Source organism: Danio rerio, chromosome 4 (genome assembly GCF_052040795.2).
Source record: "Danio rerio strain M-AB ecotype USA chromosome 4, GRCz13ab, whole genome shotgun sequence".
NCBI classification, from domain to species: Eukaryota; Metazoa; Chordata; class Actinopteri; order Cypriniformes; family Danionidae; genus Danio; species Danio rerio.
In genome coordinates, this window is record NC_141024.2 from 48,168,108 (window position 1) to 48,194,334 (window position 26,227).

Consider the following 26,227-nt stretch of genomic DNA (forward strand, 5'->3'; position numbering starts at 1 on the left):
ACAAAAAAAAAAAAACTAAAGACTTATTTTACAATCAGAGTGCAAGCTTTCTGCATCCTACTCAATAAGAGAGCAGTTCCTTAGTGCTGCCTAACTGGTGTATTTCTTCAGCTAAATACAGGTGCTGGTCATTTAATTGAAATATCTTCAAAAAGTTGATTTTAGGGATGCTCATTTCGGTTAATTTTGCTAACCGACAACCGCCACTCATTAATCGGTTATTAACGGTTAACTGGTTAGATTACTAGTAATTTTATATTAAACAAATTGACATGTCTATTTTGTGTCTGACACATTAAATATTGCATTTTAAAATACTGATTTATTTTAACATGCCAGCATATTAATAATAGAACATAACAATAGAGCATTTTCACGCACCTGCAGTGTTTAGCACAGAAGAACAGAATAAACTAAATAAAATGAATAAAATACATAGGACTGCCCAATCATATGTTTTTTCTTCCGTCAAATAAAAATCGCAGACTTCCTCAAATTGCTTGCTCCACGGAAAATATGCCTTTATTTAATGCCCAGCTGTTATTATTATAATCACAAAACCTTTTACATTTTTAATAGAAATCATTATTTTAAAGAATATGTCTTGCTATATGGTTTCCTCTCTCTCGCGGTTCAAGTGCGCACAATGCCTGATGAAAAGACAACAACAACGCGCGCATATGTAGACTTTTTGTAAACAGTTTTGTTGTTTAAATATGATATTGCATTAATGTACATACATGCTTTATAAGCTGTTGTTAATATTCTTCTTCCATTTTGCTTCTTTGGCAAATGTGTCTGTAGGCACGGGTTATACGTTATCGTCCCGCAAGTTAAGCATGTCTTGCAGTTGAACAAGGGGCCCAAAACAAGCCGCACCTCACTGCCTTTATGTTGACAAGGAAAAAGGAAAAAAAGAAGCGCGGGCGGTCCTCTTATGAAATGACTGAATCAGCTGGGTATTGATTGCGCAAAAGTGTTGCTGTCTGTGTTGTTACAATTGTAATATTTAACAATATCGTGATATTCAAGATTTGTACATTCATCCAGCTCTGGATAACTTAAAACATCGATTAGACCTTCAGAGCGGTGTTAATGCGTCCTGAAGTAAAGTGAAACAGCTTTAAACTCCAGCAAGATAGATTGATTATATACAAAGTAATACTTTATCTATAAATAAAGTAGCCTATAACTATAGAAACTGTGTTCATCTTAACTGAAAGCTTCGTCATGTTTGCTGGCCTCACACATCGCGCACCTGTCATTCAGTCAGTCAGCCATGGAAGAATGAATGTAGGGGAAACCAAGCTCTTTAAAAGTTCTCTGTAGTTGTCTTGACAACACAAACTGCTGCTCTGGGATGAGCCACGTGCAAAAGATGCTCCTCTTAACACAAAGGCGCATTCAATCGGCCCCTTTTGCAGCCAAACTAAAAATATATAAAATAATATTTTTAATCGTTTAACTTATAGCATTAATCGGTTACAAACACACCCTTTCGGTTAACGATTAATCGATTATTTTGAGCATCCCTAGTTGATTTATTTCATTAATTTCATTCAACCTGTGAAACTTGTATAATGTATACATTCATTCCACACAGACTGATATATTTCAAGTTTTTTTTTCTTTTGATTTTGATGACAACTAAAGGAAACCCCAAATGCAGCATCTCAGCATTAGAATATCACTTCATACCAATACAAAGAAAGGATTTTTAGAAATCTTTGGCAACTGAAAAGTATGAAGATGAAAAGTGTGAGCGTGCACAGTGGTCAATGCTTAGTGTGGGCTGCTTTAGCATGAATGACTGCAGAGTGGCATGGAGTGGATCAGTCTGTGTTCAACACTGCTCAAGTTTTCTGAGAGCTCAGGTTGCTCTGATGGTGACCTTCAGCTTTTCTGCATTGTTGGGTCTGGCATACCGCATATTCCTCTTCACAATAGCCCATAGATTTCCTATGGGGTTAAGGTAGGCGATTTTTATTTTAAGAAGGTAATAGTAGCTTTGGCACTGTGTGCAGGTGCCATGGACAGGTACCTGTTGGAAATTGAAATCTGCATCTCCATAAAGTTGGTCAGCATCAGGAGGCATGAAGTGCTCTTAAACGTCCTGGTATAGAGCTGCGTTGACATTGGACCTCAGAGAAAACAGTGTCGCAACACCAGCAGATGACATTGCACCCCAAACCATCGCTGACTGTGGAAACTTTACACTGGAACACAAGCAACACCTGTGGATTGTGTGCCCCTCCGCTCTTTCTCCTGACTCTAGGACCCTGATTTCTAAAGAAAATGCCAAATGCACTTTCATCAGAGAGCATAAGTATGGAGCACTCAGCATCAGTCCAGTCTTTAGACCAGGCAAGATGCTTCTGATGCTGTCTGTTATTCAAGAGTGGCTTGACACAAGGAATGTGACAGCTGAAAGCCATGTCTTGCATACATCTATGAGTAGTGGTTCTTGAAGCATTGACTCCAGTTGCAGTCTACTCTTTGTGAATTTCCCCCACATGTTTGATTGAGCTTTGTTCCACAATTCTCTCCAGGGTGCAGTTATACCTATTGCTTGTACACTCTTGTTTTACCACATCTTTTTCTTTACTTCGCCTCTCTATTAATGTGTTTGGACCAAGAGCTCTGTGAGCTCTGTTTTGCGTTAATTAGCTAGTGTGGCACCAGGTGTCTTCAATACTGAACCTTTTTACACACTTTTCATATTTCTCATTTTTAGTTGTCATCAAAATCAAAAGAAATAAACACTTGAAAACTATTAGTCTGTGTAGAATGAATGTATACATTATACAAGTTTCACAGCTTGAATGAAATGAATAAAATATCTAAAATTCTTGAAGATATTCTAATTATACGACCAGCACCTGTAAATGTGTTTTATTTAATTTATGGTGTTTGCTGTGCTGTAAAATATTTTTATTTTACATAGGACAACATACAACCATGCTAAATGTGTAGTTTTTTGTAAAATGAATGCATGTTATAAGACTGAATTTAATTTATCTTGAAATTACAGGAGAAATCCATATTGTACTGAGGAACACAGACTAAAAAAATATGACACGTATATTTATACGCTAATTATTGGTGACATAAATACTTACATTTGCAAGTTGAAGTTTTCATGTTCTACTTGACATAGGACCACTACAATCATCGCTAGAAACCAAACTGGAAATAACAGCACTGTGTACTTCATGGCGACACTGTACAGAGGGAAAGTTTTTATTAAAATCCAATTCACATGCTAGACTTACCACAACTTTTATATGCATGCATCAATTTGTAAAGCAAAAAAAAAAAAATTAATGAAATGATATGCCTGTTAAATTAAAAACTAACTGAATACTTCCTTTTGACAGCCTGAAAGTTGCTGCAGTTATTATTGAATTGGAAGCATGTCTAGGCTAAAAAGTGTGCACATCAGGTAAACCTTATTGACGCAAAAATTTCAAATCAATACCAAAACAAATTGTACATTAGTGATGCGCAGATTGCAGTTATATCCGCGGGCGCTGCAGATAATCCACGGGTCGGGTAATAAAAACATACATTATGATTAATTGCGGGTCGGTTGCGGGTGGATGTAGCAGGACATGGCAGTGGACCAGCAAAAAAAGCAGAGAGTGGGCTTTGCAGAATAATCATGTGAGACGCCCAAAATAATGGATGAAGTGCAAGAGTAGCCTGCTGTTCAAAGTTTCAGTTAGAGTTATCAGAGGAAAATATGCTCTCGTTCTGGGACAAACAAGATCGCTTTTTCCACGACTGCAGCACCTTGCGAGGTGAATCTTGTTCATTCTTACAACACGTGGTGCGAACGAATGCTCATTCAGTGCTGCAGCCGCTTTTAGGAGGCGAGGCAGAATCTCCCGAATCCAGGCACAGTAGATGCTATTCTGTTTTTGCACAGTGCGAAGAAAAAGGCCAAGTAAACATAACCTAGCTGCTGTTTAGACTGAAGTGGCACCCTTTTTTATCTTGTTCCTGTATCTGTAAAAGCTAAAGGTCTTATTTTTACTTTCTGTATTATTTGAAAATGAAGAAAATGTTGTCTAAAGACAATCTTTTGTTTTTATAAATAAATGTTTATTTAAAAACGTTAACGCTTAACATATTATTTTACTATCAGAGATGTGCAGATTATAGCTCTTAAGAATTTACTTAAGACGAGAGCATGCACTATAATTATCATCTGAACATAGATACAATGCGTCATATTTCATTTATCATATCAAGAGAACGAGAGGAGTCGAATTTACAGAAAGAATGGCGGAAGCATAAGTGTCAAAACGCAATGCAAAAGCGCTTGTTTAGCTATATTTTGGGGTTTTAACCAAATGCAAAAAGAGAACCTGAAGACGTTAATGAGGCAATCTGCAAACTTTGACTGTCAAAGGTGGCAGCAGTTGGAGGAAACAACTAATTTATACACTCATTTTCAACACACCTATACTTGATGTTCAACTATGTGTGGGTCGTGGGTAGATAAGATCAATAGCCATAAATATGCAACGCATACTCTCAATTTAAAAATCACACAACCATCATCTCACAATGTTTAATAATAAATTATCTTTTTTTTTTATAAATTATCTTTTTATTTTATTTAGCATTGCCGCGCCATTAATAATCCAACTGCAGAGAAACAAAGCAACTATCGCGGCAACAGCCGAGAGCACTTTTTTCAAAGTTCAGCTCTTCTTTTTTGCAATTGATTATTACGCGTTTAATGTTACAAAAAATCAATAAAGAATAGGCCGACAAGAGTGTAGGCTAACCTGTGTGTGCGCGCGTCTTTTATCACAGAGGATGCTCTTTTCAAAAACTGAAAGTTGCTTCGTCTGTCTGGCAATATTTTGGCTTTTAATAAATGAAAAGTTAATTTAGATGAGCCGGTATTAAAAATTGCAAAAAAGTAACTGAGACGTGCGGCCACACGTCTCAGTTACTGAATCTGAGGTCTGATCTCATCTCTCTCTCTCTCGCTGTCATCCAGACACAGACGCCTAACGAGTCAAGTTGCAAAACTGAGGGTGGTACCAGCTGACAGGTAGAATAGCTGAAGCCTTTGCGAAATCTGTCAAAATACAGCGCTGAAATTAACAGGCATAAATGTCTTTGAGCCAGAAAGTCTATCTAGGATATCTGTCAAAACGCAATTGGGGCCATGGAGGAGTTGTGTAGAATTTAAATTATATATATTATATTATTTCTAATAAAATGAAAACCAAAATAAACTATTCATTGCATTTTTCGTTTGATAAAAATATACGTAAACGAAAAAAAAATCAAAGGGTGGCTAGTTTGTTGTAATGTGTTTTAATATTAATAAAAATATGCTCAGCCTATTTAAGTTTAATGGTTAGCCTATACGCCGTCAATAGGCAAACCATTTAAAAAATATTATTTTACTGTGTACTGAGTTATAATCTATATTTTACAGTAAAAACTAAACGTAGCATGTATCATCGTCATTTAAAACATGTAATTCATAACACACCAGAGCTGTGGACCTACAGTATGCAGTGTGTTAACTTACAGGGCAGTGTTGGTCCATCTTACTGTGCACCGAACTCCAATCCGAGGGAGATTGTTACTCAATAGACAACATTAACTTGAGAGATTTTAAAAATAAACTGTATTTTTTAAAAAGGAACAACACGCAAATCTGCAACAAATAAAACTAAAAATAAAACGTCTTGCCAGTGCTGTGTGTATTCCGCCACTGACAGTGTAAAGCAGGTCGCACACCAGAAGTGATTAACGGTGATGTTTAGCTCTGACGAGGCGCTTTTATTTAGCCTGTAGTCTTTAATTTTTTTTTACATAATGTTCCATTTATTAACATTTTTTATTATTATTTTTTATTTATAGTTCAAATATAAAATGAGTGCTAGCTTGTTTAGTTGTGATCATTATGCAAGGACCATATTTCAAATTCGGTTTATTCTTCAATAGCCTATAGATTCAGTAATAATGTATTTTATAAACGAATTGTTCATATCATAAGGACTAAGCTGTTAATATAGGCGTTTATGGTTGTTATTTGTATGGTTCCAACTTCCAGTTTTTTCAGCCTGTAGCATTGTTGTGTTTTATTCATTATGTTAATAAAATTTTGTGTTGTTTAATAACAGTGATTTTTTTTTTGTAGTTTCCTTTTCATCCATTCAAACAATTGATGCCGAATTGGCAACTCCCGCAAAACTGAAAATATTATACGCACGCATTTATAAGTTATTTAAAAGCAGAAAAAAAAGAGAAAAAGAAGAAACGCCCACTCCCACAGTGATACCAGTATTACCGGTGTTGTCACATGTCGATTAACCAGTGGGGAAATTTCCTCATCGTCACAACCCTAATTAGTATGAAGCTGCGGATTCGGGTGCCATTTCAGATGATCTGTGCATCTCTATTGTACATGTTGGACAAAAATCTTATTGTCAGATGTAAAATGAGCCAACATATAACCGACCAAACTCTATTCATCAATTGTGTAAAATATAGGGGTCCTCACAAGGCCAAACTGTCCTTACAATTCATGACCATGTCTTGCCCATCCCCCAATACACTATACAGTGAACTAATAACCGACCAAACTCTATTCATCAATTGTGTTAAAACATGGGGGTCCTCACAAGGCCAAACTGTCCTCACAATTCATGACCATGTCATCCCCATCCCCCAAAACACTAGTCATTATTATATATTAATAGAGAGTAGGGATGCTAACAGTTACTCAATGATCGATTGATTGTCAGTAACCTGTTTAATCGACAGACCTTATCGACGATGACCGATTAAGCATGGACATTAAAGGATAAGTTATGATTTGAGCTACGAGACATTCGTCCATGACTTCACACATTAAATAATCAAGTGTGTGCAGTTTATGTTCTGTGGGGTGGATGTATATAACCCTGTTTTGATTGGTTATATATGTGTGTGCTGCCTTCCTGAGTCAGGTAATCAAAAAGTAGGCTATGTGATGTTTAATTATGAGTGGGTCACGGGTGGATAAGATCAATCATTGGTTATGCAAACTTTAACTAGTTTCTCTAAAATGTTAAGGTGTTTTAAGCAATTTCATCTGACAGACTGGCACAAATTGGTGCATGCAGACTCTAATTTTAAAAATCGTGCATCACGGCCAGACATGCGGTGAGCCTCTCCATTCTCACAATGAGTTTCTGAGTTATCCCAAATCTCTGTTAGTTTTAAAGTTTGTAGCAAATATAGGACAAAGTTTATAATAAGTCATTATTTTACAGATTATGTCTTAAGCATCTGAATTTTCATCTATGCTGATGTGCTTTCATTTTCTCCATCTTACTCGTGGCGAGTTCAGGTGAAAGAGTAACAAGTAAGATTGGCCTAAATTTCATTTGCCTGCATCAAACTGGCAGGAAAATCTACATTTAAAATATATGAAATACAAAGGCTGGTTATTTTACTGGTGATGAGGGATAATAGTAGTATTACAGAGGAAATGTCTTAATATTAAAAATGAAACATAAGTTTGACATCAACAGATCCTATCAATGTCATATTGAATGTCTTAAAATAATGTAGCCTATATGAGATCAAGCACCAAGTGTTTATTGAGATTGTGTCAACTATCATATATAGTCTGTTCTTCACAGAAGCTTTAAGGCACCTTTATTTAGCCTAGCCAACTACTTTATATACATTTAGATTTTTTACATATAATGGTCCATTACTTAATTTCTTTATTTTTTATATTTATAGTTTATACATAAAATGAGCACCAAGCTTATTTTGCAGTGATCTTTATGCAAAGAGCATAGTGTGTATTGTTTTTATTCTTCAGTAACAAATTCATTAATTATGTATGTTATAAACGACTGTTTGTAAGAACTAAGGTATTAATTACTGCAAGTCTCCAAATGGAAAATGCTTGGGTGATTTCTTTAATACTGCAAAACATTCCAAACTTTATCTATTGTGTTTATGGAGTGGTGATTAATGATTAATTGATAATTTATCGCTAATTTAAATGATCATGGATCACAGGATTTTGTGGAAATTGATATCCCTATTAGAAAGGGGTCTATTTTACTCAAATAGAGTTATCACAACAACGTTTTTGAGATAACAGCCCAGGACAAACAGCCTACATTTACATTTACATTTAGTCATTTAGCAGACGCTTTTATCCAAAGCGACTTACAAATGAGGACAAGGAAGCAATTTACACAACTAAGAGCAACAATGAATAAGTACTAAAGGCAAGTTTCAGGTCTGTAAAGTCTAAGAAGGGAAGTGTTAGTAGTTGTTTTTTTTTTTTTTTTTTTTTTTTTTGTACAATTAGTGTGATATTCAAAGAGGCAATTGCAGCTTAGGAAGTGAAGTGGAGACTAAATAGTTGAGTTTTTAGTCGTTTCTTGAAAATAGCGAGTGACTCTGCTGTTCTGATGCAGTTAGGGAGTTCATTCCACCAACTGGGCAGATTGAGCGTGAGCGTTCGCGAAAGTGATTTTTTCCCTCTTTGGGATGGAACCACGAGGCGACGTTCATTCACAGAACGCAAGTTTCTGGAGGGCACATAGATCTGCAGAAGTGAGTGCAGATAAGAAGGTGCTAGGCCAGAAGTCACTTTGTAGGCAAACATCAGAGTTTTGAATTTGATGCGAGCAGCAACTGGCAGCCAGTGCAAACGGACTAGCAGCGGAGTGACATGTGCTCGTTTAGGTTCATTGAAGACAACTCGTGCTGCTGCATTCTGGAGCAGTTGAAGAGGCTTGATAGAGTTAGCTGGAAGCCCAGCTAGTAGAGAGTTGCAGTAATCCAGTTTGGAGAGAACAAGAGCTTGAACAAGGAGTTGAGCTGCATGTTCAGATAAGAAGGGTCGGATCTTTCTGATGTTATAGAGTGCAAATCTGCACGATCGAGCAGTTCTAGAAATGTGGTCAGAGAAGTTTAGTTGGTCATCAATCGTTACTCCAAGGCTTTTCACCATTTTGGATGCAGTAATGGTTGCCCCATCCATCTGGATTGAAAAGTTATGGTGTAGAGTCGGGTTGGCAGAAACTACAAGCATTTCCGTTTTTGCGAGGTTCAGCTGAAGATGATGATCTTTCATCCAGTGTGAAATATCCAACAGGCAGGCTGAGATACGAGCTGGAACCGAGGGATCATCAGGATGAAAAGAGAGGTATAGCTGGGTGTCATCAGCATAGCAGTGGTAGGAGAATCCATGTCTCTGGATGACTGGTCCTAGAGATGATGTGTAGATGGAGAAGAGAAGTGGCCCAAGAACAGAGCCTTGAGGTACCCCAGTGTTTAGATGCTGTAGGTTGGACACCTCTCCCCTCCAAGACACCCTGAATGACCTGTCAGAGAGATAAGATCTAAACCATTGTATAACAGTGCCTAAAATGGCACTTAACCCTTCTACCTCTAACATTGTCATTGTCAAAGAGGAAATTATTTTGTTTGCAGTAAGTTATATTTGCAGTTTTGGATAGAAACTCTGCTCATACCAAGAAGGAAATTAAATTCACTTACTGTCTCTTTCCCTGATGTGGAAGTTTCTGCACTGCATTTGATCCTCGCCATTGATGACTCTTCACATAATTCCTGTAAATGTGAAAAGGAAAGGCACAAGATTGGGTCAGACAGCTTGCTAAGTAAGTACTACACTTAAATAATGAACTACTATTACCTGGCCAATTTCAGGCGTTAGGGAAAAGCAAATGGATGAAAAAATCATGGACAACATCTACAATTTCATTTGATTTGTTATTTAAGTTTTTGTACAAGAGAGCAAATGGTAAGCATAAATTGAGCCTAAAAAGCCAACACATAACCGACCAAACTCTATTCATTAATTGTGTAAAACATGGGGGCCAAACGGTCCTTACATTTCATGGCCATGTTATGCCCATCCCCCAATACACTATACAGTGAACTCATAACCAACCAAACTCTATTCATCAATTGTGTAAAATATAGAGGTCCTCACAAGGCCAAACTGTCCTTACATTTCATGACCATGTCATGCCCATCCCCCAATACACTATACAGTGAACTCATTACAGACCTAACTCTATTCATCAATTGTGTTAAAACATGGGTGTCCTCACAAGGCCAAACTGTCCACACAATTCATGACCATGTCATGCCCATCCCCCAATACACTAGTTATTATTATTATAAATTAACAAAAAGGGGTATATTGTACTCAAAGAGAGTCATCGCAACAACATTTTTGAGAAAAACTGCCCAGGAAAAACAGGCTAAAATGATGGTCAACCGTCCTTCTACAACCACAAATCAGAAACAGTATGAAAATTGCTAATAAAATATAGTGTATTGTTGCCATTCCTTTTTACAACACTTAAAAATATGTTTAGCGACTGAAGACAGCAAGTGATGAAGTGTTTCATGTGTAAATTTGTACCATTCTTACTGCAAACAAGTCAAAGTGGGCAACAGTACGGGGTCTTTGTTGTTGCATTTTATGCTTGGAAATGCACCACACTTTCTCTATTAGAAAGAGATCGGGACTGCAGACAGGCCAGTCCAGTACCTGTGTCCTCTTTTACCTGTTTCACGTCACATCATTTAACCATTTTATCTGATGACAGCCCTAACCTACTGTCACTACTTTTTTTGAAATATGTTGCAAGAACCAAAATTGGAATATGTGTTTATTAAACACATTAAATAATGTCTATTGGATTATCTGCAATTAAATACAAATCAAAGTAAATTTAGTAATCAGTACTTTCTTTTTTATTTGTGTTTTCCATACTGTGCCTATCTTTTCTGATTTGAGGTTGTAACATGGTTAGCATCAAGAAGAAAATTAAATTCACTTACTGTCTCTTTCCCTGACTTGGAAGTTTTCGCTCTGCATTTGATCCCAGTCACCAATGACTCTTCATTCAACTCCTGTAAAAGTGAGAAAGAGAAACACAAGATTGAGGCAAGAAGATTTGCTAAGTGATTATTTTATTCTCTTTGACTCATTTGAGTGAAACAGTGATTATCTGAAACATTTAATGCATTATTTTAATTTTCCACATAAGTTACATTTGCCAATTGGCTTTTTGTCAAAGGAATCAGTGTGATGCTGACTGCTGGTTTGTCTACAAAGTGACATCATAGTCCCACCACTCTATTCAACAAATGTGTTCAAATATGGGGGTCAGAAGGAAAACTAGAGATATTCATATTAATCGTTTAACCGTTAACTGAAAGGATGCATTTTTAACCATTTTATGGTATTAGTTAAACAATTAAAATGTACTATTATTTTATTTTGCAACACATAGGGCTATTTGTTAACTCATTATAATATGTGCAACCACACGTGCCTACAGACATATTTTGATAAAAGAAGCATAATAAAAATAGTGAAAAGACTTGTCACAGTTTGACACAGACAAGTTGATGCCAAACTAAGGCTATTGGTGATTGCCTCTGTCCTGGATCTGCATCATAAACACCTTCATGTATTTGCACAAGTTGAGAAAGAAGCAGTGGAAAGAAGAAGTGGAAGTCGAAGCGTTGGGGTTTTCACTTGCTTCGAGTGTGTTCAACACGGCAACATCATAAATACAATCAACAAATAGCTAAACCTTTCTTCATTTGAAGAATTACAGTTAATAATAGTCCTTATAAAAGATCCATTTCTAAAATAGCCTGCATAGCCCAATCTACAAATCAAACAAATGCTGATTGACTTAAATGATTTATGCATATGATAACTCCACACCAAACTGAGACTTTCATTTTATAGCTTTATAAACTATAAAAATGTACGCAAAGTAATGCAATCCTTGGCCTATACTTTAAATAAAAGTAAAGAACAGAGCTTCATTTGACAGATGAAACAATCTAAATGGAAAAAAAAAAAAACTTTGTCGTCAACTAGTCTACGGGCTACACTGTTTACGGGCATTCTATACAGTATGACAATGATATAATCTGTTGTTGATAAGTTTAGGCTATATTTCCTTCTCAATAAATTTCAAAATTTTCTTTAAAATCAACAAGTGTCTTTTTATTTTTATATTTTTTTAAGTTTCTGAATATTGAGATACAAAGATGTTATTTTTCTATAGTATTCATTTTTATTTTTTATATCTCTTTTTGCACTGTTTTTATACAGTTATATTGTAAAACTTTACCCTAGTTTGCTGTATGTGTTTGTACCATTTTATTAATGTATAAACAGGGCTAGTATTATACACAACTGTTTCTACAGATACCCACTCAGGTATCGATTTAGTACTTACTTTTGGCTGATTCCCTGAGCTCAGGTATAAGAATCAGTATCGGGAAGGGAAAAAGGGTACTAAAACATCCCTACCTCCATTTCTAACATGGTTAGCATTAAGAAGGAAATTAAATTCACTTACTGTCTCTTTCCCTGATTTAGAAGTTTTCGAACAGCATTTGATCCCAGTCACCAATGACTCTTCATGCAATTCCTGTAAAAGAGAAAAAAAGAAACACAAGATTGAGGCAAGAAGATTTGTGAAGTGATGATTTTATTGTCTGAACTAGCTTGATGCAAATGATTATTGTTCACAAATGTTTTGGGAATATTTCAATTTTCCACACAAGTTACATTTGCAGCTTTAGATGGAAACCTGGCCTTTATCAAAAAGGAAAGTTTAATTCACTTACTTACACCTTCCCTGATGTAGACATTTTTCGAACCACATTCAATCATTGCCATTGATGACTCTTCACATAATTGCTGTAAACATGAAAAGGAAAGGCACAAGATTGGGTCAGAAAGGCAGTGAATGCAGATATAAAACGAGCCTAAAAAGACAATAAATAACCAAACCAACCCCTATAGAGTGGTGGAACTGTGATATCCCTGTAGACAAAAACCCAGAAGCGAGTTTGTGTTTTACCACTTCTGCTTCCAACTTTTTAATGTAAATTTTTTGGAATGGCATATTTGTTAAATCCCTAAAATTATGTAGTGTATGGTTAACTCAAACTTAAAATACATTCATGTTTTATTCTAAGATATAAAACACACCAGTTACACCACATTTGTGATTTTTTTTTTAAAGCTGTTAGGTGTCTTTGTAAAGCTGGTTGCTAAGAAGTTGCTAAATGAGACTACAGGTGCTGTTGAAAATGAAATATCTCACAGTGAACAGGTTGATGGTGATGAGGTGACGATCATGGTATAGTTCGTTTATAGCCTAGTGTCAGACTTTTAGTTGTGGTGCTTGTATTCAGGCTCTAAAATTCAGGAAAGTCATATTATATTAAAGAGTATCTTATATTAAAGATGATCTCAGTGAAGCAAGGGTTCAAGTTTAATGAACTATGGCTGAGCACAGTGCTTAGTTTTTGCAATAATCCTATTGGCTACACGAGTGACATTATAAATGAGTGATTATTATAAATTATTAGAGGGGTATATTTTAATCAGAGAGGGTCGTCACAACAATGCCTTTGAGACAACAAGCCAGGAAAAACAGTCAAAAACAGTGGTCAGCCCTCCTACATCTAACATTATCAGTAAGTTTCACAATTAATATGGACCAATTTCTACTTCCTCCAGATCACTACCTGTAGATGTGATTAAAATAGTTGCCTCATTTTGTGTAGTTTGCAAAATAAGTATTTAATTGTGTGTTGTAACTTGTAATCATCCATGCGCGGCTGGTAATCACGTATCTATTATAGATCAGTGCTTGTACTGTATCTCTCAGGTTAAATCTGTATTGGCTTTAAAATCTCTAATAACATTATTATATCTCATTGCTGGTAAGACATAACCAGCCTTTCAGCAAAGTCTGTATTGATATACTGATATTTCTGTGCTACTGAGGACAGTGCAACTAAAATCACACAAGCACTGAGGTAAAATCAGATGCTCAAGATATAATCTTTAAAATAAAGACTTCTATAAAAAAAAAATGTTGACAGAAGTTGTGATATAAGAATTAGAGAGGAGCATTAATTAAATGCTTATCTTCTGTAGAGCAAATGATTTGAGGTAGCCTGCTATTTTTATTTGAATTAAACAAAAACCAAAAAGAAACATGATTGGAAATAAACAGCATGCTGGTTCTTAAAAAGGATTTAGTCAGTGTTTTTGTTTTGTAATCTAAATTTGTAATTTAACTGAAAAGAAAATATTTAGGGCATGCCTATTAATTTTACTCTTTTTATTTAGTTTATTCTTTTTTTTCTATGCTGTTGGAAACACTGTGCGTGAAGATTTTATAATGTTTTGTTGTTCATGTTCTATACTGTTGTTCACATATTAAAATAAATCAATACTTTAAAATGCAATAGGCCTTTTTGATGTGTCAGACACAAAATAGACACAAAATTTAGAAAAAAAAAGTATTAAATGATCATTTAATATTAATCTGACCGATTAGTGGTTAATATTCAGTCAATGAGCATCGGTTGTCGGTTGAGAAAATGTACCGAAATAGGCATCTCTAAGTGTAATTTTTATTTTTTTTGGAATGGCATATTTGTAAATATAAGGTCCCTAAAATAAGGTCTATGTTTAATGCAAGCTTAAGAAATGATCTTCATTGTTCATTTGCTCACTGAGATCATCTTCTGCAGAACTGTTATCTGTCCCAAACTTTAAGATGACATCATTTGGTGGCAGGACTTTTAGTTGTACAGCACCAGTTATGAAACTCCCTGCCTTTGCTCATTCGCCAGGTGGACTCTAGTTCTGATTTTAAATCTCAGATAAAAATGTTTTTGTTTATGATAGCCTTTAGTGATTTTCTGGTTTAATATTATGCTGATTATCAATTTTACTGCTTGTAAATTTATGATGTGCTTGTGATCTGCTGTAAGGTGTCCTTAAGTGCTTTGAAAGGCGCCTAAAAATAAAAGCTATTGTTATTATTAAAATACATTTATGTTTTATTCTAAGATATAAAACACACCAGTTACACCACATTTGTGATTTTTTTTAAAGCTGTTAGGTGTCTTTGTAAAGCTGGTTGCTAAGAAGTTGCTAAATGAGACTACAGGTGCTGTTGAACATGAAATATCTCACAGTGAACAGGTTGATGGTGATGAGGTGACGATCATGGTATAGTTCGTTTATAGCTTAGTGTCAGACTTTTAGTTGTGGTGCTTGTATTCAGGCTTTAAAATTCATGAAAGTCATGTTATATTAAAGAGTATCTTATATTAAAGATGATCTTAATGAACCAAAGGTTCAAGTTTAATGAACTATGGCTGAGCACAGTGCTTAGTTTTTGCTATAATCCTATTGGCTACACGAGCGACATTATAAATGAGTGATTATTATAAATCATTCACAGTTCATATGGACCAATTTCTTCTTCCTCCGGATCACTACCTGTAGATGTGATTAAAATAGTAGCCGCATTTTGTGTAGTTTGCAAAATATGTATTTAATTGTGTGTTGTAACTTGTAATCACCCTGCACAGCTTGTAATCACGTATTTACTATAGATCAGTGCTTGTACTGTATCTCTCAGGTTAAATCTGTATGGGCTGTTTACCTATTGTGTCCAAACCATGTTTAAAACTCAATGCCTGCTTCTTCCTTTACCGATTTAAATGAGTTTCTGAACTCACAATCCCCTGCTGTTTGTCATTGCTATGGGCACAATCAGCTGTTCATACACATATGCTGCAGTCAATTTTCAGAATAGTTCAACTTTTGCCACTGTGTGGATTAATACTGAATGTTTGTCACTGTTATTACTTGGGGTTATGGTTACTAATGTTGGTGTTTAACTGCAATACTTTAATGCACTCCTCCATAGTGCCCACACATATACTCTGCACTGTGGCTCCTTCATAACCGTGGTGGGTGTTTCTCTCCGCCTCATGCTGAACGCAGTCGACCAAATCACAGCAGACTGGGTCATCAGACCAATCACTGCTAGATTAGCTTCACGCAAAGGAGGGGTTTGGAAACAAATGAATCGCTGAATAAATCATATGGGAGTCACTGCGATAATTAGGTAAAAATAAATGCATATTTTAGGATAATAAAAGTGTTTTTGACCTTGCATGCAGATCAGCCTGTTGATAAAGACCGCAAAACCAAAATATATGACCTTTTATAATGCATAACAGGCGCTCTTTAAATTCACTTACTTTCTCTTTCCCTGACATGGAAGTTTTCACACTGCATTCAATCTCAGTCACCAATGATGCTTCATGCAATTCCTGTAAAAGTGAATAAAAAAAACACAAGATTAAGGCAAAAATATTTGCAAAAAGATGATTTTATTCTTTTTGACCCATTTGATGGAAACTGTGATTGTTTGCAAATGTTTTAATGCATTGTTTTAATTTTCCACTTAAGTTACATTTGCAGTTTTGGATGTAAACTCAGATCATGTTAAGAAGTGTTAACTTACTTTCTCTTCAATACAGACTGTATTCACTTTCTCTTTCCATGATGTGCATGTTTTTGAATTTTGCTAATCTTTTTGAAGAAGATGTACAAAGTGGCTACCACTACTAATATAAGTAGAAACAATAATAACCAAAGTGTAATTATCTACTGTCACATACGCAACTATTGTGTGTGCATTTAGGAATAGAACAAAAATATAAAAACATGCACAAGCAATTAAGTTATTTCTTCACAACACAATACAACAAACGTGTCCTCTGATAATAGAAAATAGTCTTAAAGAGAGCACACACTCACCCTTGAATGCCATGGCCAAGAAGAATCACCATAGTTGTGGGTAGTTTCCTCATTTGGAAAGATATCCCTTGTAGTAAACAGAAACAGAACTACTGCCTTCATTTAGGATTTCTGTGACCATCATTACGGCATACCAGTTATCCATCCTTTTGTGAAGCATCGATGCTGTGGAAAAAATACTGCATAGTCAAAACATTCCTGACTGAAACACAAAGTACTAACCTAATATTGAATATTTTGTGATGTTAAGATAACCTTGCCCTTTTAATCTTTTGTCAAATATATGACACAGTTTACTTCCCTTCCTAAAAGTGTCCCTAATGACATACTGACCACCTTGTTATTGGTTAGTATACCATAACAATTATTATGTTGTCAATAATATTAATACTACTACTGCTACTACAACTACTAATAATAACAATAATAATAAATAGTCTACAGTGGACAAGCTCAAGTTTTAATAGAGGTAAAAATGGTTTTATATTTGCACATGCAGTCCTTCTCATTAATAATATAATCTCAGAAAATTATTAATTGGAAATTCTAAATAGTAAAATAATATTAGCAGCCAACAACCAAAGTACATCATTGTTCACAGTCGATTAAATTGTGCTAATGTTGTTTTGAAGTCATACTTACTGTACATGTGATTTCAGTCCAAATATTTAAAGTACCATGGTAAACACTGTATAGAGCTGTCACTGAACGAATGTGTGAATATAAAACCATCTTTACCTCAATCAAGACAGAGGTAAAGTTGGTTTTATATTTGCACAGTCATCCATTTAGAAGTCTCTATATTGTTTACCATGTTACTTTGAATATTCTATCGGCATTAGCATGGGTGACTTGAAAACAATAACACTGTTTTTTTGACCGTGAACAATGTTGTACTTTGATAGTCATTTGCTGCTAATAGTCATTCGCTATTTAAAGTTTGCAAATAATACATTTATAAAATTATAGTATTAAGGGGAAAGTCCGAACGTGCAAATATAATATAACAAACTGGGTCATGGACACTAACTTTATATCTGCTAATGATGTCGCACATTAAGTGATATGACCCTGACTAACTCGTCATGCACACAATGTCTAAAGTTAACTTAACACATGGCACAAAATATACAGTGAATAAGCAGTTCATACCTTTAAGATGCACAAATAGTTCTCTTTCGTAGTTGCTTTACTCCGGCGGAATTAAAGGTCTACCTCTCGTGTCTTCGGCAGCCAATTGGAAACGTGGAGCGGGTTGATATTGATTGACATGAAATCCAGCCAATCGCTGACGGGAATTCCGCTGATCGACCAATGAAAGGCGATAAAAATCCAGCCAATCGCGGGTGAGGAGTTCTGCGGCTAGACCAATGAAACGCGACTGTGAAGTGCTCTAATGTGTATGGAGCAGCAGTAGCAGGAAAGGGACGATAGTGGGAGATTATACACAATGAGCATACACTGATACACACAGAAAAACGGGTTCACCGTAAACATTAGGACATAACGAGAAAACGCGGGAGGTAGTAAGTCACGCATGTTTGAACACGTGTATGCCGCCCGACTTATCGGGACTGTAGCGCTGTTCCAACAGTTACGGTGTGTGCTCATAGTGACGGTATGTATTCAGGTGTTTTGTCCCAACAGTCCGGTCGCACCAACGCACACACACACACACACACACACACACACACACACACACACAATATCAGTTTTTTACTCACACACAGCTAAACAAAGACACACTCGCATGCATGCAGCACGCACACATAGACACACTCTCTCTCTCACACACACACACACACTATCTCTCTCACATCAAACTTCGACTGTGAATTTAATTTACTGAAGTCCAAACAAGTTCCTCAGTGATCCATCTTTCGTCGGCACGATCACAATAAGACTGCTCCACTCCGATGATGATGGTTCTATCACCCGAAGTTGTTTCATCGTCTCGATTTCTTCCTTCAGTGGCTTTAGCAGTTTCTCTGGTTTACGGTATGGTCTTTGCCTTGATGGTGTAGGGTCTGTTAAGTGGATGGTATGTTGAGTTACCTCTGTCCTGCCTGGTCTCTCCTGGAACAGCAAAGGGTACTTGCTTAGTAGCTCTTGTAACTCCTTTTTCTTGTTTTCTTCCAGATGATTCAGCTTCAGTTCTGCAGCTTCTCTCAGAGTAACCATTTCTTCAGCAGGTTCTTCATCCTCCTCCTTGACTTCTCTCACCATCAATGTCTTCTCTGGTTCCTTTCTCTCTTTCCACTCCTTTAGCAGGTTCACGTGGTAAATTTGTCGAGTCTTCTTTCTCTCAGGTTGGAGTATTTCTTCCTAGTGATTTCGTATGGCCCCTGCCATTTTGCTAAAAGTTTGTTCGTTGATGTAGGTAGTAATAACAGTACCTTCTGTCCAGGTTGGAACTGCCGTAGTCTGCTCTTCATATCATACCATCTCTTCTGTTTTGTCTGTGCCTTTTTTAGGTTCTCCATCGCCTGCTCCCTGTAGGTATCCAGCTTGTCTCTCATCTCTAAGATGAACTTCACAATGCTGCTGTCCTCTGCCACTGTTGGAGATTTCGTCCACGCCTTTTAAGGATTTCCAAAGGTCCCAGGACTGGCCAGCCATACAGCAGCTCAAATGGTGCGAATCCGGTGGATGCCTGTGGCACTTCTCTGTAAGCAAACAGTAGGAATGGTAACCACTTGTTCCAGTCTTTACCTGTGTCTGAAACGAACTTCCTCAGCATACTCTTTAATGTCCCATTGAAACGTTCGACCAATCCATCAGTCTGCGGGTGGTAAGGTGTTGTTCTCAGAGCTTTGATGCCTAGCTGCTGGTGAAACTGTGTCATTACCCGTGACATATAGTTTGTTCCCTGGTCTGTAATGATCTCATTCGGGATTCCAACCCTAGAAAACAGTTCAGTAAGAGCTTGAACAACTTTTGATGTGGTCACTGTGCGGAATGGGAAAGCTTCCGGGTAACGAGTGGCGTAGTTGCAAACGACTAGGATGTAGCGATGTCCGGCACAACTTCTTTCAAGTGGCCCTACTATATCCATAGCTATGCGGCGGAAGGGGGTTGAAACAATGGGAAGCGGCTGTAATGGTGCTTTGTCTCTGTGGCGCACTGCACTCGTAGTCTGACATGTGCTGCATGTGTTGCAATATGTCTGGACGTCAGTGTACATGGTTGGCCAAAAGAAACATGTACTGATGCGTGCATATGTTTTCTGAAATGCTAGATGTCCTGCCCATGGTAGTGTGTGTGCTAGGTGTAACACAATAGAACGGACAGACATGGGTACAACCAAACGTTTAACCTCTTTGACCTGCACATACAAAACATCATCAATGATAACAAAATGTTCATCATTCACAGTAGCATTGTTTGGGTTCTCAGCTCTTTTAAATAGTTTTTTCAAAGACTCATCATTTTTTTGCAGCTCAGAAATGTTTTCTGGCATTTGCCAATTCTTAGCTTCTAAACCGTCTAATTGTGCTTTCTTAACTGGCGCACCCAGTTTTTTTAACAGTCTTTTTTGTTTTCTGGTTTTTCTCTCACCCTTGGTTGCACCTTGCAGCAGACTATCATCCAAGTCTGGCAACGGTAGCAAACCAGTCTTAGCTTGAGCACGTGTCACAACAGTTAACACATTTTCAGTTTCATTTAGCCCTGCACAGTTCATTTTGATAGTCTTGCTACACAGTTCATTCAAAATTGGCAGATCTCGACCCAAAATCATGTCAACTGACAAATTAGTGACAACGTCCAAATTCAAAAGATACATTTCATCTTGAATATGAACAAGCACTTCAGCCTTTGGATAGCTTTTAACATCCCCATGAATGCAGCATACCTCTGTGGTATTTGCGTAGTCAATATTGTTTACATGGCATGATTTAATCAGAGAAATTGAACTTCCTGTGTCTAGCAATGCTTTAAGTTCACGACTGTTCACTACCACATTCAACATATCGACACTCTGAGACATTAAATAGTCACTGTTACCATCACCCTCACGTGGTACGTAGCACATACCCGTTAGCTTAGACTTTCTTGCTGGGCAAACTGAGGCTTTGTGTCCATATTGGCGACATGCATAACAGATCAATTTAGGTGTCAGTTCAGTCTCAAGTTCCTGTGTATGTCGGTTATCAGTATTGTGACGAATGTGTCGTGTACTACCTCTTTCAGGTTGCGTGCGCAGACCGGAGCGATGAGCAGTAGCGTACTGCTGCCAGTCCTGTGCTTGGTTCATGTTGTTTTACCCAGATCCTGGCTTCTGGTTTAATGACCCTTAGTAGTTGCTCCAGAATAATCTGCTCACCGATTTCCTCTACCGAATGAATGTCTGGTCGAATCCAGCGCTGGTATAGATGTTTAGGCGATAATACGTTTCTGTCGGAGACTCTACTTCCGGCGTTGATGCTGCTCTAAAGCGCTGCCGATAACTTTCCGCCGACACATTGAATTTCTGCAACAGAGAGTCTTTTAATTGCAAGTAATTATCAGCACTGACCTCATCCATTGCCAGATAAGCCTCCAGCGCTCGACCGGTTAATAGTGGTACCAGCCGACAGCTCCATTGCTCCTTGGGCCACTGCCATGTCTGCGCCAGACGTTCAAAGCGCCGTAGATAGTTCTCCATGTCATCACCCATCTGAAACGGTGGCAACGGCATTTCTGGACGGTGTGCAAACAGGGCCTGGTGATGTGATGGAAGTGCGGGTGGTGGTGGGGTAGGTGGTGGCAGCGAAGACTCCCCTGTGTTTTCTCTCTCAGGCTCTGGTAAAGGGTTGTCTGTTGGTCGTTCCGGTGCCACCTGCACCGCCTGCTGGACCGTCACTCGCAAACCCTGCAGTTCCCGAAGAAACATCTCTTCTCTTGTCTTTTGTGCTTTGAGGAAATCCCTCATCAGGCTCTCCATGTCTCCACTGGACTCCGTCGAAGGATCAAGGCTGCTGTGACACTCTGTAGCTTCCTCATCATCCTCCGAAGACAGCCTACGCCAAGCTGCGTCCTTCACAGCGGATCATAGCCCCGCCTTTCGACCTCTCGTTGTCCTCTTCCGGGTGGCCATCCTACTTCTGACACCAACTGCGACGGCCCGCGACCCACAAACTAACTACTGCCACCTGCTGTGGCACCCTGTGAGCTTCGAGCGGTGATAGTGCGCACTACAGAGTGGTGCGTGTCAGAATGGTTCCCGTGACGCTGTGAGTAATTGTGTAGTGAACCCGGAATGGGTTCACTAACAGGGGTGGGATGCCCAGCACCAAAAAAAAAAGTTCTCAAAAAAATTATGGCCTTATCCCAGAAATGTAAAAAAAGATGGTTTACTTACAAGGATAACGCAAAACAGTTCAGTGCAGATAAATGTACAGTGACCTATTTCCCAAAAGGTATGTACAAAAAAAACAAAGTAACAACTCAATAAAACAAAAACAAAATACGATATATACAACACAAAACAATATATCCACAATATATAAGAGAGAAATCTATGTCACACAGACACTAGATTGGTAAAGAGGATTGCTTACGGTTCTGCCACAACACGCTTGCTAGCCAGGTAAACTGACCCTGTTTCTGAGTCTGCCGTCTCCTTTTAAAGGCTAGACTCCGCCCCCTTTTTGGAGCATACCATAAACAGGTATATTCAGGAATATGTCTACATCACACCATTAAACATTTAAATGTGGCATCCCTAAATATAAAAGCACACAGCTACTAATAATATCTGACATACATACATAAAACAACCAACAATCAGAGGTTTAATGACATATAAATCGCTCCTCTACAACGCTGGCTGTACCCTACAAGCAAAACAATTGGTACGGTTGGCGCTTCAGTGATTGGTGCTGCCATGGCGCAGCCGATGACGTCATAAGCCCGTTTGTAAACGCTCGCTCCGTTTGGCCGGCACAGCACTGAAGACCAACTTTCCCAGACAAATGACGAAACAAAAACACAAAGACACGAACACAAAGGTGTGTGTAAATGTATGCTTAATGTTAACCTGCGGGAAAATGGAGATATGGAATGAATGACTAGATGCGTGCGACATGACAGGGCCCTTTGTCACTAGCAGCGTACTGAGAGGAAAAGGAGAGGTGAGTAGACATATGTATGTGCGTGTCTGTGAGCGTCTGTGGGTGTGTGTGAACCAGTGCAGTCGCCGGAAATGAAGGGAAGAAGCCCGGCTACTTCACACACACACACACATACACACACAGCTGCTGACTGCTCCTGCAGAGGATTCTGGGTAAATCTCTTGTCAGTCTTTAGCTCAGTTTCACTGATGATCCAGAACTAACAAACCCAAACCCAAACCCAGGGCAGAGCGGCTCAGTGAATGTGGTCTGGACTGAGTGGATGAGGCTCATTGTGTCTCCATAGATGTTGTAGAAGATCAGAGTTCCTGCACTGTGATCCACAAACACTCCTATTCTCCTGCTGAGCAGCTCCACTGGGAGAACAGTGCGTGTGTTATTGTGTCTGAATGTGAAACTGGAGAAAGAGCAGATCAAACTCCAGGACTGAGCATTACGTCCAAACCAACACTCATCACCTCCTCTCTTCCTCCTGATGCTCTTATATGACACTGATATACACACACCAACATCTCCACTCCAGTCAATCTCCCAGCAACAGCGTCCACACACACCCTCTCTGCACAACACCTGAGGATAATCATCAAATCTGTCTGGATGATCAGGATACGGCTGATTCTCTAACACACGCTTCACCTCTCGGTTCTCCTCAGACAGTTTGAGTTGAGTGTGTGCTGTGTTTGGATCCAGAGTGAGGAAACAGACATCTGAACACAAGAACACACACATTTATAACCACAGCTGTGTGTGTGTGTGCGTGTGTTTGATTGTGTGTGCGTGTGCGTGTTTTCAATTATGTTTGCGCATGTGTGTGTGTGTCTGTGTGTGAGAGAGAGTGTGTGAGTGATAGAATGTGGTTGTGTGTGTGTGAGGGAGTGTTTATCTGTGTATGTGATTGTGTATGTGTGTGTGTGTGTGTGTGTGTGTGTGCATGTGTGTGTCTGTGTGTGTAGTCCTACATTTGCGCGGTCCTGCTGTAATCCTTGTGTGTGTGTGTGTGTGTGTGTGTGTGTGTGTGTGTGTGTAGTCCTACATTTGCGTGGTCCTGCTGTAATCCTCGTGTGTCCTCCATGATCCAGACTGTAAACACACACAGATGGAGAGAATGAGCTGTTTAGTTTCCCCCTCAGCTAATAAGCTAAAGCTAGCACTGAGCTGCTCAGCTACACGCTCCAAACTCTTGAGCTAAAACACACAACAATTGTTGGTTGAGCCGGGATGCACAATGAATGTAACACAGTGCGTTCTTTTCCTCTGCTGTTGGTGAAGCGAGCGCAGATACTGCTCATGTTGATGGAGACACCCTGCTGCAACATTCATTTATTACAGTGATCACACTTAGCTTTGCCATCGTTCTTCAGCACATGCAGCCTTTGAGCACATGTTGCAGTCCATCTCTAAACTATGTTCAGATGTTCAGAACCAGCGCCCAAGTTCCTGACAGATTAGCAAGTGAAAAATACACAGCAGGATTCTTCAGCAGAGGATTCTTCAGCAGAAATGGAGGAAGAAGTTTCTCTGCTCAGCTCAAATGCTGAAACTGTACAGTGTGTCCCGCTTAATGTCACTGTAACTGAGCCAATACACTCCAACATTTACAGAGGAGATTCATTTCACACTCAATGATTTGCTCTTCATAGACATGACTGGAATACTCTACAAGCTGTATCTTCTGTCTGTCCTCACCCCATAACCCTCACAGAAAACTGAAGCTGATCACAAAAGAGCTTTCTAGTGTCTTTTTAAAGCCATTCAGTATAAAAGCACAAGGCCAGTGTTGCTCCACATACTTGAGTTTGTCCAGTGTGTAGTTTGGATCCTCCAGTTGTTCAGAGAGCAGCTTGACTCCTGAATCTCCTGGATGATTGTAGCTCAGATCCAGCTCTCTCAGGTGTGAGGGGTTTGAAGTCAGAGCTGAAGACAGAAAACCACAGCCTTCCTCTGTCACCATACAGCCAGACAATCTACAAACACAGCAATAGTCCACATCACACAGTTGGACAATCACACATCTCTTTGTGTTGTGAAGATGCTGACTGCTGTTTCTGCTCATGTCAACAGCAGTGATGAACACACACATCCTGATCAGCTCTCCTTATTGATCGAGCCCTCGCATCAGCAAACACACACACTCACACACTCAACAAGGACTCGACATCATCTGTAGAAGTGTACAGAGCAAAGACATTGTTCATAATACACCACATCAAGCTGTAAAGTCTGCTGTGAGGAGGAAGAAGACACACTTGAGCTCAGAAGATCATCTTAAAGTCATGTATAAAACACAACAGGAAATGAGCTGATTTCATCATTTATATTGTGATTCTGTTGTGGACTAAAACAAAATGAGCTCAGACAAACACAAACCCGCTCTCTTCATGTGTTCATCACCTGACCCACAGTCACATTCACACTGATGCTCCATTAGGGGACCTTTATTATGTCAGGAGAGAAACACCTGATCAATATTCATGACTGCTGACTCCTTCACATTCAGCCGTTACCAGATATTGTTTTAGATGAGCGAGTAATCAGGATTATTTCACACACTTTATCATGAGACTTTTATTTGTTTTCAAGAAACTGAAACTGCACAAATATGAGAGCAGCTCAAACCTTCAGCAGGACACAAAACAGCTTCACTTTAGCGTTTAACTCTGCTGCTTTCACACCTCCAGATCCACTCTTCTGCTCTGAAACAGGATTAACACTGGTATAATGTTTATTTGTGTTCTTGCTGTGCTTTACTTTCACACAGAAATGTTGAATGTTGACATCCACAGACAGACACAACCTGGTAAAGTTTTCAAACGGTGAACTGAGACTGCAACTATTAGTGAAATCTATATTAAAGGTCTTCAAATATGATTTAGATTTACAGTAATTGTTTTTCATGTTTAAATCTGATTTATTCTTGTGTTTAAAGCGTTTGTCATTCCTCTACTTCAGTGTCTCAGACTCATTCAGAAATGATTATTAAATGCTGGATTAATGCACAAGAGAGTTTGGCGAACACGTTTTACATCATTTCAAATATATATTATATGTGCGGCTGTATAAGACACATACAGCGCTCAGCATAATGGAGGACAGCCCATTCTGAAAACCAAGACTTTCCTCCATTTCTCAGTCAATATAGGCAGTGTATTCTGCTGCATTTAAACAGCACACATTTATTAAACAGATTTATTTATGAACATCATATTTTAGTCAGCAAACACATTTTGAAATTGAAAGATAATACAATTAATTTCAGGCTAAATATTGCAAAATCCTTACAAAATTTCTCAGACAAAATTCTTCCATTGTATTGCTTCTCTTGATTTTTCCTCTTTTTTAAATTTGTATTTAATATTTTTTCTATAACACATACATTTGAGTGTGCTAGTTTTTACACCGTTATCATGAGTTATTTTGTTAG

The 26,227-nt window shown here is 38.2% G+C and overlaps 3 protein-coding genes and 1 long non-coding RNA gene across 5 annotated transcripts in view; all 4 read right to left on the reverse strand.

The window, feature by feature from the left end:
* LOC141381701 (NLR family CARD domain-containing protein 3) overlaps positions 1-17,915 on the reverse strand; it is a 50,489-nt gene extending 32,574 nt beyond the window's left edge. Inside the window, exons 1-8 of the long non-coding RNA XR_015483561.2 lie at positions 17,846-17,915; positions 16,694-16,858; positions 16,132-16,203; positions 12,679-12,751; positions 12,408-12,479; positions 10,864-10,935; positions 9,547-9,618; positions 3,120-3,221 (exon numbers count right to left, since the gene is read on the reverse strand). This is a non-coding gene — a long non-coding RNA (NLR family CARD domain-containing protein 3). The remainder of the gene's footprint in view (positions 1-3,119; positions 3,222-9,546; positions 9,619-10,863; positions 10,936-12,407; positions 12,480-12,678; positions 12,752-16,131; positions 16,204-16,693; positions 16,859-17,845) is intronic.
* LOC141381647 (uncharacterized) overlaps positions 1-26,227 on the reverse strand; it is a 751,802-nt gene that overhangs the window by 474,191 nt on the left and 251,384 nt on the right. The window lies entirely within an intron of this gene.
* The window catches only part of LOC108183687 (uncharacterized), a 119,518-nt gene that overhangs the window by 50,421 nt on the left and 42,870 nt on the right, over positions 1-26,227 (reverse strand). The gene's annotated exons all lie outside the window — the stretch shown is intronic.
* The window catches only part of si:dkey-261o4.8, a 38,902-nt gene that overhangs the window by 2,205 nt on the left and 10,470 nt on the right, over positions 1-26,227 (reverse strand). Inside the window, exons 10-19 of one of the 2 annotated variants that reach the window (XM_088649629.1) lie at positions 24,597-24,770; positions 23,840-23,886; positions 17,846-23,513; positions 16,694-16,858; positions 16,132-16,203; positions 12,679-12,751; positions 12,408-12,479; positions 10,864-10,935; positions 9,547-9,618; positions 3,120-3,221 (exon numbers count right to left, since the gene is read on the reverse strand). In XM_088649629.1, coding sequence (XP_088505755.1) covers positions 22,978-23,513; positions 23,840-23,886; positions 24,597-24,770 — 757 coding nt within the window. In that variant the 3' untranslated portion in view covers positions 3,120-3,221; positions 9,547-9,618; positions 10,864-10,935; ... (3 more) ...; positions 16,694-16,858; positions 17,846-22,977. Of the gene's footprint in view, positions 1-3,119; positions 3,222-9,546; positions 9,619-10,863; positions 10,936-12,407; positions 12,480-12,678; positions 12,752-16,131; positions 16,204-16,693; positions 16,859-17,845; positions 23,514-23,839; positions 23,887-24,596; positions 24,771-26,227 lie in introns of those variants that run through there. The other variant, NM_001444234.1, reaches the window with a different exon arrangement.